At 39.6% G+C, this 16,151-nt stretch overlaps 2 protein-coding genes across 2 annotated transcripts; both read left to right on the top strand.

Moving 5' to 3' along the window:
• Positions 1-1,256: 1,256 nt before the first annotated feature.
• On the top strand, positions 1,257-3,301 carry LOC115010779 (nerve growth factor-like). Its single transcript, XM_029435563.1, is given in 5 exon segments — positions 1,257-1,415; positions 2,257-2,429; positions 2,431-2,460; positions 2,462-2,897; positions 2,900-3,301. Coding segments are annotated over 4 exon segments (876 nt in total). The 5' UTR covers positions 1,257-1,415; positions 2,257-2,267; the 3' UTR covers positions 3,148-3,301.
• Positions 3,302-13,894: 10,593 nt separating this feature from the next.
• LOC115010778 (nerve growth factor-like) lies at positions 13,895-16,151 on the top strand. The gene is made up of 2 exons (XM_029435562.1): positions 13,895-14,053; positions 14,897-16,151. Exon 2 carries the CDS (start codon positions 14,908-14,910, stop codon positions 15,784-15,786), a length of 879 nt encoding a protein of 292 aa, XP_029291422.1. The 5' UTR covers positions 13,895-14,053; positions 14,897-14,907; the 3' UTR covers positions 15,787-16,151.

Genomic DNA, 16,151 nt, shown 5'->3' with positions numbered 1-16,151 from the left:
TGATTTAAGATGCTAAACTTCTCTAATGCAATTCTGGTCTATGCAGGCAACACTGACCTCTTCTGGTTATCATGTGCTACACTGTGAGTACTTCAATAGAAGTCATTTATCCAGAAAGTCTGTATGCCACAAAAGATTAAATAAAAAGTAAATAATGTTTCATCTTTGTAAACATGAACATGAATCACTTCTTTAAAAAATATATATATCCATCCAGGATGCTCTGCCTCACAACAACAAGGTTGTTAAATTAAAACCTGTTGACGTAAACATTTACAACACTAATAAAACGTTGCGGTATTCCAACAATGTACTAAGCAAAGTATGTGTTTTACATAACTCTGCAGATAAGTCACAATTACTGACACCAGTTTCAACACACATCAGTGACCTTCGGAATTTTTGTGTGAGAGGGGTTGTGTTCATATACATCCCAACATCTAAGCATGCAAACCAGTCCTCAAAACAATCTTACATGCATTCCTTGTTTGTGTTTGGATGTGTTCACATCCCCCATTAATGATGCATGTTGGAGTGCTTTACGCTAAAAAAAAGAAAAGGTACATACTGTATGTAGGGATAGAGAGATATTTAATAATATAGAGAGTATATATATATATAATATATATATATATAATATATACTGTATATTATACATAATATTATGAATATTATATATAATATATAATATATTATATATATAATATATATATTATATATATAATATATATATTATATATCATATATAATATATACTGTATATTATACATAATATATGAATATTATATATACTATATATATATTATATATAATATATCAATATTATATATATTATAATATCTATATTATATAGATGTGTATATATATGTGTTTATATGTGTATATATATATATATATATATATATATATATATGTAACGTCTAATGAGGTGTGAAATGCTGCACATTCCATTGTATGGCAAGTCTAAGCTCTGAGAGTTAAACATGGTGAGTGTGTGTGTGTACTTCGCATGAGATAAGGTCAGATAATGGTAAATTGTGTAGTCTGTGAGAGCAGTCAGGGAAGAGATGAGAGTTTTACTGGCACTATTTTACTACTTTTAGTACTTTAAATGTACGTTGTCAGTCTGAAAGAAGAACATTATGTCCAATGTGCGACCTCGAGGATAGAAGATACGTTTCGTGTTCTCTTATCTGTAACAGTAACTGGTTTTAGTAAATATCGCACAACATAAAATATATGAAAAGCTGATTTGTGATTCAATACGTTTAGGTTAATTATTTGGTCTCTATGCGTGTGTGTTACAGAGCTTTGGTTCAGGGGTTCCAGATGGCAGGCATGAGGGGCCCAGCCTGCACTGGAGTCTGGCTTTAGAGTCCACAGGGGCTCCCACTTCAACTGGACACATTCCACAGGTACACAACACTCATCACAACAACGCACAAACAAGACGTGTGCAAGCTCAATGACCAAAGATGTCCCTGTGATTGTGAAAATGGACTAAACAGTTGTCTCTCAAGCAAAGTTAACTCGATTAACTTCAATTTGGCGGAAAATGCTCAACTCTTTGAGGGAGCTTTTAAAAAAAGTTTCAGAGCAGTCACAAGGATTCTGCTCAGAAAGCTAATAAAGTTTGTAAAGTATAGGCTTACTCTAGTGTTTAGCTAAATGGCATGTATGAGGTAACAGCAGACAGCAACAGCAGGCTAATAACATTGTGTACATTAGCATAAAGGAAAACACTAACAATACCAATGCAAACAAATACACATGCATTGTAAATGAATACACACATTGCAGTAAAGATTTCAAATTCAAACACCTATTCAGTCGCCTAACAAAGAGCGATGAATGAAAGCACAAGCAGCTCAGCAGCAGGTACTTAGCTTTGGCCCCGGTTTAACGGCGAGTGATAATGCTCACGCTGCACACCTGCATGAATATAATTGGACATACTAGACACATGTGTGGATGAGACAATCACTGTGGAGCATATTGCAAACAACCAATATAAGCGCGACTTCGGTGGTCCGCTTCATTAAGTAATGATAAATGCCCATCTAAGGAATTCCATCAAATTGCTTTTTTTTATTACCAAGAGTCAAAAGGTTGAACAGCAAATCCTCACATTTGTAGGCCTATCTTAATTGTGTTTCCAGAAAATGTTTGGTCATCTTACTTTTTCTTTCAATAGCCTATTAGCATGACATATAAGCATGATATCTGAACTTTTTTTCTTTCTGTGCTCGGGCTCAGGACGTGTGCCCATGAGGTCGTCATCACTGGTCCTGCTCCTCCTGATTGGCGTCCAGGCTGTACAGACCATGGGAGGTGGATTGGCCCGGTGCGCCGGGACAGCCAATCACAAAGTTGGACAGCAGACGACAGCCAATCACAGAGCAGGACAGCAGCAGACAGCAGCCGGGGATCCACCTTTCTGAACACCATTCTCCACAGGAGCAATCGTAGGACCAGCCACCACAGGACCAAGAGGCCCCAACGGGCAGCTTCACACACCCAGGATAGGAGCACTGTCGTCGGGCACTCTATGTCGGATTCCCCCCCTGACCCCTCCATCCCAGTGGTGGACCCCAAGCTCTTCTCCAAGAGACGCTACCGCTCCTCGCCCCGTGTTGTCTTCAGCGAGGTGGCCCCATCCCATGATGCCCTGGAAGGTGAGGGCTATGACATTCAAGGGATGAGAGGGTCGAGGGTAAGGCGCAGAGCAAAATCGCACACCATGCACCGAGGAGAGTACTCAGTTTGTGACAGCATAAATACCTGGGAGGGCAACCTGACAAGAGCCACAGACATAGCTGAGAAAGAGGTGATAGTGCTGCCCAACGTTACAATCAACAACGTCGTGAAGAAACAGTTCTTCTATATGACCACCTGCCGATCCCCACGCAAAGAGGCTCTGGGACTGCAAAAGGGGGAAGGTCAGGGTTACGGGGTGGAAAACAAGGCTCCAGATCAGGCAAATCGGGCTGTCTCGGCATCGACAGTCGCCACTGGAACTCCTACTGCACCAACACACACATATTCGTAAGCGCCCTGACCATCTACAAGGAACGGACAGCCTGGCGTTTCATCCGCATCAACGCGGCATGTGTGTGTGTTCTCAGTCGGAAGTCTTGGGCTGATTGACTGGGGCACTGACTGGGGAGGACGACTCCTGATCACCAAACTATGAACCAAGCACACACATTTCTACTAAACAGCCACTGCAGCTTTATTGCCAATACTGTAATCCTCTTCCCAGCCTCCAAACATACAAACACACATACACACACAAATAGCTTCATCCATCCAACCCCTTGGCCCCCTGACCCTACCTCAGTCCGAGAAGTCCTGGTTGTTTTAAGTTATGGGGACTGCATGTCATATTTATGGTTTATACAGTCAATTTGCTTTTCAACAGACGCTGCATTACTCACTTGCTGTGCAAAAACGTGATTTAGGCAGTAATCTTGCTGTTGTAGTAGTTCTCACGAAGCGGCTTGTCTAACTGTGACGAGCAGATTGTCTTTCATTTGATGACAGGTTCGATATACAACGGTGAATGCACGTTGGCGAAAGGTAACGGAGGCCTTTCATCTGCGATTATGGCTCTGTAAAATACAAACAGACATTATGAGAAAGACAAGATGCAGATGTGAATTCTGTTCCAACCCCTCCATTTTATTTTTGAGTTTGATTTCAAATTCAGCCTCTCCAAATGTAAGACGTACTTAGTCCTCAAAGACCAAAGATCCTTATAAGTCCACTGCATCTCCTCCAGGCTTTGATTATGAGCATTAGTTTAACGATTTCTTGAGAGGAAATTAAAAATATTTGGATGGGTGTTAAAGTAAAAGAGAGCAAGTTGACCTGGCAGTCATCCCTCTTTAAACATTTCCAGTGGATGACAGCAGGAGAACTGCACTACACAGACTTGATGAAGAGACACAGAAACACTTTACCTTGCTCTGTTTTCCTCTGCATCACCCGCTCCTTTCTCCTTTCTCACTATCTCCGCAGCTTTCATCTTTCTTTCTCACCCCCTCATAATCTGTGCGGCTTTCATCGCTCAGAGAGAGAGGTGTGTGTTTTTGTTTCAGAGACCTGTTGACATGCCGTTCCTGCACATCTTTTAAAACAGGACTTGTATCTAATGACTAATGTGTCACACTGATAGGAAGACACCCTGCTAAATGTAAACTAACCCTCGGATTGTGGCGGCAGCAAAGCTCTCCTAAACTGCTCATGTTTTGGTCCACCTGCCTTGTTGTCATTGTATCACCGTCACACACAGTACTGTAACCACATGCAGCACCTTGGCAGCGTGTTGGCACCACATTATATTAATGGAGCATCGTTGGACTGGCACACTGAATGTGTTATTGGCTAACTGCTTAGTCAGTACCAGTAAATGTGTGGCTGGGCTTCACTTCCTTGGGCTAAGTAATATTCATCTCTGTCTGAAGTGTTTTCCTCCCATGCCGCCAATGATTGGTTTTGCAGGTCACAACCTAGTTTATCTCTTCTTTCTCCAAACGCTTTCAATCAACTTTGTCATACTTGTTTAATCAGGTGGTACAAAACTTGGTGCTTTCAACGCACCTGGCCATTGTTGCGCATTTGAGTGATGGATGACTCAACAGAGTGGTCTGATTACAGTTTGCAAAGCTGGGGAATCAGCCTATTGTGAGAAAGGGAAACTCCTTAGAGCAAGGGACGCTGCAGTAACACATGAGGCCGTTTTACAAAGTCTTTGTTCTCATAAACATCCTCCTTGGTGCAACTGTACAAGGCATTAATCATAAAAGGATATGCAACAACTGCTTTGTTTATCCAGTGTGTATTAATAAGTATGATGAGTGTCCTGTAAATATGAACCATATTGTGTCTGTCACTTTCTGTAGCATTTGCTTAAACAGTGTGTGAATGCCTTTATATAATAATAGCTCTCTTGTTCTTCAGGGCATCTGCCCTGTGTATTTGTGGTGACTTTTTTTTGCCTGGATACTAAAGAGGAAACAAGCTTACTGTCACTGCACTTCAAAAGGTTCAGGGAGCCTCACGCAGCACTCTAAGACTTCCTGTTTTATCAGTACCATATGGATCACCTTTCCCCCCCCTACAGTTTTGATATAGGATGTACGCTCGCATGTAAATCCATTGGACCCTTTCATCTAACATGGTCGATTCCAGGCCCAGTCAAAACCCTGGAAATGTGGCTGAATATAATAACTTTCAAGTGATACTAGTACACAATTACTGGTAAGAAACCGCAACAACCATACACAAAACATCAAACTGAGCTGAAAGCCGCGGAGCATCTAATCGTTCGTTATTTTCATACAGAGTTGTGAGGGGTCAAAGAGAAAGCCAGACGATTCTGATCTTGTGCTGAAATAATCCCATAAGTCAGAGGTGCTCTCTAAAACCGCTCTGACCCCTGTGCTCCTACTGCATTGTTTACGCTAGCTCTACTGGTATTAACACAAGCCAACCATATTTTAACATTAGGATCCTCCAGCTCACCCTGGCCATGTAAATAGTGAGCTGCCCGTCAGCCGAGGATCAATCAGCTCACGCTGTTTGGACCATGAGCTCCATATGTGTGTGAGTGTGTAGGCGTGAAAGTGTTTGATTGTGGTTTGTTGAAGCCAAAGATATCACCAGTAGGTCATTTTCTCAAAAGTCTCAACAATTACCTCTCCGTCTCTAAAGATAACTTCACAAGTTTTTGCGTTTTCAATGCCAACTCACTGAAGTATCCACAACTTTAATCAAGTAAATATATTTTTATGTGAAAGTATTTAATTACATGTGAAAGTCCTGCATTTAAAGATTTACTTAAGTAAAAGTGCATAATATACTCATTATAAAGAATAGTCACTTTAGAGTCACAGACAATTATATGAGGGATTATTATGAGATAAGATAAGCATTTAGTATGCTTATGGGTTGTAATGCATCAAATCAAAAGCTCACCGTATGAAATACCTTATATTTGTAAAATACATATTTTGCGCTATAAAAAGCTAAATCCGGTCTTAAAAAACTTAACCAGTAACAACAGCTATATGTATTGAGTGAAGTACCTCTGAAAAGGTAGTGGAAAAGAATTTAAAGTAGCATTAAATTAAATACAATACAACTAAGTACAAGTTCCTCTAAATACAGTAATTGTACATGTACAACATAGTTCCTCTCCACCATTCCTATATATAAAAGAAATGTGTAAAGAACAAATCTCAAAAAAACGTGAGTACTGTTCGACTGTGGGAAAATACCTGAAAGTGATTTAAATGCTAAACTTCTCTAATGCAATTCTGGTCTAATGCAGGCAACACTGACCTCTCTGTGTTATCATGTCTACACTGTGAGTACTTCAATAGAGGTCATTTATCCAAAAGTCTTATGCCACAAGAGTTAAATAAAAGTAAATAATGTTTCATCTTTGTAAACATGAACATGAATCACTTCTTTAAAAAAATATATATATCCATCCAGGATGCTCTGCCTCACAACAACAAGGTTTGTTAACTTAAAAACCTGTTGACGGGTAAACATTTACAACACTAATAAAACGGTGCGGTATTCCAACAATGTCCTAATCAAGTATGTGTTTTACATAACTGCTTGCAGATAGGTCACTTACTGACACCATTTCAACACACCTCAGTGCACCTTCGGTAATTTTGTTGAAGAGGGGTTTGTGTGTTGTTTTCATATACATCCCAACATCTAAGCAGCAAACCATCCTCAAAACAATCTTACTAATGCATTCCTTGTTTGTTGTTTTTGGATGTGTTTCACATCCCCCATTAATGATGCAGTTGGGAGGTGCCTTTAACGCTAAAAAAAAAAAGAAAGGTACAATAAACGTATGTAATGTTTATATATAATATATATATATATTACATATATATATACTATATATATAATTTATATATACATAATCTATGATAGTTAGATAATATATATATTATATATATAATATATATATTATATACTCTCTCTCCTCCTGTCTCTTATCCCTAATATATGCCTACCTTGTATCTACTCTATCCTTTATTATATATAATCATATATATTCTCCTCTATATCAATCCTCTCTTCTCTCTGTGTTCTCTAAGGTGTTTCTCCTTTCTCTCTCCTCTCATATCTCCTATCTCTCTATCAATGTCCACGTCTACTGCTCCAAATGCAATTACAGCTCAATTTCGCTCTCAGCTAAAAATGTTGTTTATTTTGGACTTCTTTCACAAACATCACAAGGATTCAATCTTTCTATTAGGATGAATCACTGTTCAATTTATTGTAGGACAATGTGACAACAGGGGAAAGGCTGAGGTTACATTGTAGTCATGTCTCTGCTTTGTCTCAGGGTTGCCCTTGCAAATAAAAAACAATCCTGGAACAAATATTGTGCCAAAAGCCGATTTAAAACGTTTTACCACATGTAGCATTATGCGTAGCTGAAGACGTGCAAAGTCTCCGCTGAAAAACAGATAAAAAGCCCAGAGAGATACAGAATACGCCCAACTTAAAGTCTGTGGTTCCCAGAAAAGGGTTTCAGTATCTTGGACTGGAATGAGAGCCTTGTCAATGTTTAAGTGCCTTTGAGCTTTGCCACATCAAAGGGAATTTAGACATTGAGAGTGTATGGTGACTTAAAGATCAAATAGGCATGTTATTGTACCTCCTGTGTCAGGTATGAGGGACGGATTTATAAAGTGTTCAACATCCAGCTAAACTTCATTGGCACACCTTTCCCCTCTTGACACAATACTTTGACGTCTACTTTTCTTGGACAATGTGCACTAGTGAAAAAGAGTAAAAGTGGATCCATATGTGGACACAAGTCCAACTGTTTCAATTATCCCAGTTCCAAGTCAAATTCCTTCCACTGGAAATGTTAATTGAAATCCGATTGTCTGGGTTTTTGGCACGTCTTTATAGAAATGATTTTACTGCTTCTGAAGCAGTAGCCAATTATTTGTAGCCAACAATACAAAAAAACAACAACACACGCACAGTCTCAGTTTGAGAACAGCCAAGTTGGAAGACGGTAAGGGGTTCTATAGATATGATCAGAAAATGGTTGTGTAATTTCCCAAAACACAAGGAAATGATAGAGAGGATCCATAAGAGCAGTGCTCCACACCTGCATACATGCTCTCTCACAGTGTTGAAATCGGTTAGTGTTGTTAGATACAGAAACAGCCATGTATCCAGGAAGCTACCTTGGCTTTTAACTGTGAGAGAAAAGACGACATAGGTCAGATGCCAGGAGAGAAAAAGGGGAGAGCCAGGATAAATGAGACAGACTGACTGACAGACAGACAGATAAAGTCACGATACAGCAGGATGAAGATGCTGGCTCATGGCCAAAGTCGGTTTGGTTTTGCTGGATTCCCTGATATTCTCAACATTATCCTGAAGATATTTTACCTAATAAATGTTTAAACTAATGAAGAGAAACACACGTATAGAATGATGATATATATTAAATCCTACAGGCAACCAGCAAGTAACTTCAAATACAGACTTCTTGATATCCCCCCCTGTCACAGCCTGGCACCACGTTCATTTACACTTTTATCACAGGTAAATTTGTTTCAAATGGTTGCTCATAAAACTTGATGCCACAGATTTCAGAGGTCTTGTTGGCAGCATGTTACTGAGCTGGAAAACATTCAGTGGATGAGTGAAGTGAAGTACCTGCGTCTGTGGAGCTGCCAGTATCAGCCAGCTAAGTTTAATAAAAGGTCAGTGTTTTAAAAAGCTTCTAGTTTTTTAGAGAAAGTTGGAAACACATTTAGCTGCGTGTTGTACACAGCAGGCATATTTTATTGCCGCACCCAGTAAACCTATCAAGGTAATGCTGATGTCAAGAACTGCACATATGTTCTGTTTTCAATATTATAGCAGTTGTTCAGTTCGTAGTATAACACTATGTACACTAAATGTTCTTTTGTTTGGCAAATCTTGCATCAGTTGTCATCGCACGGAGGAGTCAAGCGCTTTAACAGGTTGTGTGTGTCTGTCAGTTTCTTCCTGTGTCCTGAGGCCAGAGCAGCAGAGTTTATCGTTTAAAGTATTCCTGATGCACAACAGGTGCCTTAGTTCTCACTTCAAATATATTTGAACATGAAGACGAGGCAGAAGCTGATATCTCCCTCATCTCTGCTATTCACATTACGACAGTCACGTGTCTAAAGTCTGATATTGTTCACTTCTAGTTCTTTTCATCAGCCTGGAATTAAAGCTACGGCTGATTCAGAAACAAAAAGGTGCAGAATCGTACCTGTAAACTCAGTATTATGGACCATATTTTGATGCGATATAGAACAAGTTGTCTTGAAGTTAACCATCCTCAGTGAAAACCACACTCAGTTGCACCATAACACATTTTAGAAAGACTCTGTGATAAGAGCGGCGTTAAACGAAGGTACAAGAATAATCAGACCTTGGTTTTGAGTTTCACAATTTGACTACTTTTTTATTTGCACTTGAGTTAATAAATTGCACTGTTAAATTTGTATCAGATTTCTTTAAGGAGAAAAACAAAAAACATGCATTTTCCAAGTTTATTTTATGGTTACGATGTTCTGACTGTCCGACCTGCGCTGTGTATTCCACATACGAGACCTTTAAAGTGTTTCGAAGAATAACCAGCCACACTGACAGTCTCTCAAGAACGTTTGGAGAGTGTAACTACATTTTTGCTTTTAACAGACGCTGCATTACATCACATTGCGTGACAAAAACGTGATTTATGGCAGTATCTTGGCTGTTGTATTAGTTTCACGAAGCGGCTTGTCTAAACTGTGACGAGCAGATTGTCTTTCATTTGATGACAGGTTCGATTACAACGGTGAATGAAACGGTGGCTGAACAAGGAAACGGAGGCCTTTCATCTGCGAGTATGGCTCTGTAAAATAAAAAAAGACATTATGAGAAAAGACATAGATGCAGATGTGAATTCTGTTCCAACCCTCCATTTTATTTTTGAGTTTGATTTCAAATTCAGCCTTCTCCAAATGTAAGACGTACTTAGTCCTCAAAGACTCAAAGATCCTTATAAGTCACTGCATGTCTCCAGGCTTTGATTAATGAGCATTAGTTTACGATTTCTTGAGAGGAAATTAAAAATATTTGGATGGGTGTTAAAGTAAAAAGAGAGCAAGTTGACCTGGCAGTCATCCCTCTTTATAATCATTTCCAGTGGATGACAGCAGGAGGAACTGCACTACACAGACTTGATGAGAGACACAGAAACACTGTTGACCTTGCTCTGTTTTCCTCTGCATCACCCGCTCTCTGTCTCCTTTCTCACTATCTCCGCAGCTGTCAGTCTTTCTTTCTCACCCCCTCATAATCTGATGCGGCTTTCATCGCTCAGAGAGAGAGGTGTGTGTTTGTTTCAGAGAACTGTTGACATGCCGTTCCTGCACATCTTTTAACAAGGACTTGTATCTAATGACTAATGTGTCACACTGATAGGAAGACACCCCTGCTAAATGTAAACTAACCTCGGATTGATGGCAGGCAAAGCTCTCCTAAACTGCTCATGTTTTGGTCCACCTGCCTTGTTGTCATTGTATCACAGTCAACACACAGTACTGTAACCACATGCAGCACCTTGGCAGCGTGTTGGCACCACAGTATGATTAATGGAGCATCTTGTGGACTGGCACACTGAATGTGTTATTGGCTAACTGCTTAGTCAGTACCAGTAAATGTGTGGCTGGGCTTCACTTCCTTGGGCTAAGTAATTCATCTCTGTCTGAAGTGTTTTCCTCCCATGCCGCCTAATGATTGGTTTTGCAGGTCACAACCTAGTTTATCTCTTCTTTCCAAACGCTTTCATCAACTTTGTCAATCTTGTTTAATCAGGTGGTACCAAACTTGGTGCTTTCAACGCACATGCCATTGTAGCATTTGAAGTGATGGATGACTCAACAGAGATGGTCTTGATTTACAGTTTGGCAAAGCTGGGGAATCAGCCTATTGTGAGAAAGGGAAACTCCTTAGAGCAAGGGACGCTGCAGTAAGCCACATGAGGCCGTTTTACAAAGTCTTGTTCTCATAAACATCCTCCTTGGTGCAAACTGTACAAGGCATTAATCATAAAAGGATATGCAACAACTGCTTTGTTTATACCAGTGTGTATTAATACAGTATGATGAGTGTCTGTAAATATGAACCATATTGTGTCTGTCATTTCTGTAGCATTTGCTTAAACAGTGTTGGAATGCCTTATATAATAATAGCTCTCTTGTTCTTCAGGGCATCTGCCATGTGTATTTGTGTGACTTTTTTTGCCTGGATACTAAAGAGGAAAAACAGCTTACTGTCCCATGCACGTCAAAAGGTTCAGGGAGCCTCACGCAGCACTCTAAGACTTCCTGTTTTATCAGTACCATATGGATCACCTTTCCCCCCCTACAGTTTGATATAGGATGTACGCTCGCATGTAAAATCCATTGGACCCTTTCATCTAACATGGTCGATTCCAGGCCCAGTCAAAACCCTGGAAATGTGGCTGGAATATATAACTTTCAAGTGATACTAGTACACAATTACTGGTACAGAAACCGCAAAACCATAACACAAACAATCAAAACTGAGCTGAAAGCCGCAGGAGCATCTATCGTTCGTTAATTTTCATACAGTATTTGTGAGGGGGTCAAAGAGAAAGCCAGACAGATTCTGATCTTGTGCTGAAATAATCCCATAAATCAGAGGTGCTCTCTAAACTGCTCTGACCCCTGTGCTCCTACGCTGCAGTGTTTACGCTAGCTCTACTGGTATTAAACACAAGCCACATATTTTTAACATTAGGATCCTCCAGGCTCACCCTGGGCCATGTAAATAGTGAGCTGCCCGTCAGCCGGGATCAATCAGCTCACTGCCTGTTTGGACCATGAGCTCCATATGTGTGTGAGTGTGTAGGCGTGCAAGTGTTTGATTGTGTTTAGTGAAGCCAAAAGATATCACCAGTAGGTCATTTTCTCAAAAGTCTCAAACAAATGACCTCTCCGTCTCTAAAGATAACTTCAAAGTTTTGCGTTTTCAATGCCAAACTCACCCTGAAGTATTCACAACTTTTAATCAAGTAAATATATTTTTACTGTGAAAGTATTTAATTACATGTGAAAGTCCTGCATTTAAAGATTTTACTTAAGTAAAAGTGCATAAGTACTCATTATAAAGAATAGTCACTTTAAGAGTCACAGACCATTATATGATGGATTATTATGAGATAAGATAAGCACTTTATATGCTTATGGGTTAGTAATGCATCAAATCAAAAGCTCACCGTATGAAAATACTTAATATTTTGTAAAATACATATTTTGCGCATATAAAAAGCTAAATCCGGTCTTAAAAATCTTAACCAGTAACAACAGCTATATGTATTGAGTGAAGTACCTCTGAAAAGGTAGTGGAAAAGAAGTTAAAGTAGCATTAAATTAAAATACAATACAACTAAAGTACAAGTTCCTCTAAATACAGTAATTGAGTACATGTACACATAGTTACTCTCCACCATTGCCTTATATATAAAGAAAATGTGTAAAGAACAGAAATCTCAAAAACGTGAGTACTGTTCGACTGTGGGAAAATACCTGAAAAGTGATTTAAGATGCTAAACTTCTCTAATGCAATTCTGGTCTATGCAGGCAACACTGACCTCTTCTGGTTATCATGTGCTACACTGTGAGTACTTCAATAGAAGTCATTTATCCAGAAAGTCTGTATGCCACAAAAGATTAAATAAAAAGTAAATAATGTTTCATCTTTGTAAACATGAACATGAATCACTTCTTTAAAAAATATATATATCCATCCAGGATGCTCTGCCTCACAACAACAAGGTTGTTAAATTAAAACCTGTTGACGTAAACATTTACAACACTAATAAAACGTTGCGGTATTCCAACAATGTACTAAGCAAAGTATGTGTTTTACATAACTCTGCAGATAAGTCACAATTACTGACACCAGTTTCAACACACCTCAGTGACCTTCGGAATTTTTGTGTGAGAGGGGTTGTGTTCATATACATCCCAACATCTAAGCATGCAAACCAGTCCTCAAAACAATCTTACATGCATTCCTTGTTTGTGTTTGGATGTGTTCACATCCCCCATTAATGATGCATGTTGGAGTGCTTTACGCTAAAAAAAAGAAAAGGTACATACTGTATGTATGTTTATATATATATATATATATAATATATATATATATATATATATATATATATATATATATAATATATACTGTATATTATACATAATATATGAATATTATATATAATATATATATATTATATATATAATATATATATTATATATATAATATATATATTATATATATATATAATATATACTGTATATTATACATAATATATGAATATTATATATAATATATATATATTATATATAATATATCAATATTATATATATATAATATATATATTATATATATGTGTATATATATGTGTTTATATGTGTATATATATATATATATATATATATATATATATGTAACGTCTAATGAGGTGTGAAATGCTGCACATTCCATTGTATGGCAAGTCTAAGCTCTGAGAGTTAAACATGGTGAGTGTGTGTGTGTACTTCGCATGAGATAAGGTCAGATAATGGTAAATTGTGTACGTCTGTGAGAGCAGTCAGGGGAAGAGATGAGAGTTTTACTGGCACTATTTTACTACTTTTAGTACTTTAAATGTACGTTGTCAGTCTGAAAGAAGAACATTATGTCCAATGTGCGACCTCGAGGATAGAAGATACGTTTCGTGTTCTCTTATCTGTAACAGTAACTGGTTTTAGTAAATATCGCACAACATAAAATATATGAAAAGCTGATTTGTGATTCAATACGTTTAGGTTAATTATTTGGTCTCTATGCGTGTGTGTTACAGAGCTTTGGTTCAGGGGTTCCAGATGGCAGGCATGAGGGGCCCAGCCTGCACTGGAGTCTGGCTTTAGAGTCCACAGGGGCTCCCACTTCAACTGGACACATTCCACAGGTACACAACACTCATCACAACAACGCACAAAACAAGACGTGTGCAAGCTCAATGACCAAAGATGTCCCTGTGATTGTGAAAATGGACTAAACAGTTGTCTCTCAAGCAAAGTTAACTCGATTAACTTCAATTTGGCGGAAAATGCTCAACTCTTTGAGGGAGCTTTTAAAAAAAGTTTCAGAGCAGTCACAAGGATTCTGCTCAGAAAGCTAATAAAGTTTGTAAAGTATAGGCTTACTCTAGTGTTTAGCTAAATGGCATGTATGAGGTAACAGCAGACAGCAACAGCAGGCTAATAAACATTGTGTACATTAGCATAAAGGAAAACACTAACAATACCAATGCAAACAAATACACATGCATTGTAAATGAATACACACATTGCAGTAAAGATTTCAAATTCAAACACCTATTCAGTCGCCTAACAAAGAGCGATGAATGAAAGCACAAGCAGCTCAGCAGCAGGTACTTAGCTTTGGCCCCGGTTTAACGGCGAGTGATAATGCTCACGCTGCACACCTGCATGAATATAATTGGACATACTAGACACATGTGTGGATGAGACAATCACTGTGGAGCATATTGCAAACAACCAATATAAGCGCGACTTCGGTGGTCCGCTTCATTAAGTAATGATAAATGCCCATCTAAGGAATTCCATCAAATTGCTTTTTTTTATTACCAAGAGTCAAAAGGTTGAACAGCAAATCCTCACATTTGTAGGCCTATCTTAATTGTGTTTCCAGAAAATGTTTGGTCATCTTACTTTTTCTTTCAATAGCCTATTAGCATGACATATAAGCATGATATCTGAACTTTTTTTCTTTCTGTGCTCGGGCTCAGGACGTGTGCCCATGAGGTCGTCATCACTGGTCCTGCTCCTCCTGATTGGCGTCCAGGCTGTACAGACCATGGGAGGTGGATTGGCCCGGTGCGCCGGGACAGCCAATCACAAAGTTGGACAGCAGACGACAGCCAATCACAGAGCAGGACAGCAGCAGACAGCAGCCGGGGATCACCTTTCTGAACACCATTCTCCACAGGAGCATCGTAGGACCAGCCACCACAGGACCAAGAGGCCCCAACGGGCAGCTTCACACACCCAGGATAGGAGCACTGTCGTCGGGCACTCTATGTCGGATTCCCCCCCTGACCCCTCCATCCCAGTGGTGGACCCCAAGCTCTTCTCCAAGAGACGCTACCGCTCCTCGCCCCGTGTTGTCTTCAGCGAGGTGGCCCCATCCCATGATGCCCTGGAAGGTGAGGGCTATGACATTCAAGGGATGAGAGGGTCGAGGGTAAGGCGCAGAGCAAAATCGCACACCATGCACCGAGGAGAGTACTCAGTTTGTGACAGCATAAATACCTGGGAGGGCAACCTGACAAGAGCCACAGACATAGCTGAGAAAGAGGTGATAGTGCTGCCCAACGTTACAATCAACAACGTCGTGAAGAAACAGTTCTTCTATATGACCACCTGCCGATCCCCCACGCAAAGAGGCTCTGGGACTGCAAAAGGGGGAAGGTCAGGGTTACGGGGTGGAAAACAAGGCTCCAGATCAGGCAAATCGGGCTGTCTCGGCATCGACAGTCGCCACTGGAACTCCTACTGCACCAACACACACATATTCGTAAGCGCCCTGACCATCTACAAGGAACGGACAGCCTGGCGTTTCATCCGCATCAACGCGGCATGTGTGTGTGTTCTCAGTCGGAAGTCTTGGGCTGATTGACTGGGGCACTGACTGGGGAGGACGACTCCTGATCACCAAACTATGAACCAAGCACACACATTTCTACTAAACAGCCACTGCAGCTTTATTGCCAATACTGTAATCCTCTTCCCAGCCTCCAAACATACAAACACACATACACACACAAATAGCTTCATCCATCCAACCCCTTGGCCCCTGACCCTACCTCAGTCCGAGAAGTCCTGGTTGTTTTAAGTTATGGGGACTGCATGTCATATTTATGGTTTATACAGTCAATTATGAAAATATATACAGTATGTGTATATATAAAAAATGAATTCAAGCTTTTAATGTTGTTGTTGTTATTGATGTTGTGTTGTTCATGCTGTTATTTATTAAACACC

This window comes from Cottoperca gobio, chromosome 7 (genome assembly GCF_900634415.1).
Source record: "Cottoperca gobio chromosome 7, fCotGob3.1, whole genome shotgun sequence".
NCBI lineage: Eukaryota > Metazoa > Chordata > Actinopteri > Perciformes > Bovichtidae > Cottoperca > Cottoperca gobio.
The sequence above is the reverse complement of the archived record's forward strand: the minus strand, read 5'-3'. Positions and strand labels throughout refer to the sequence as shown.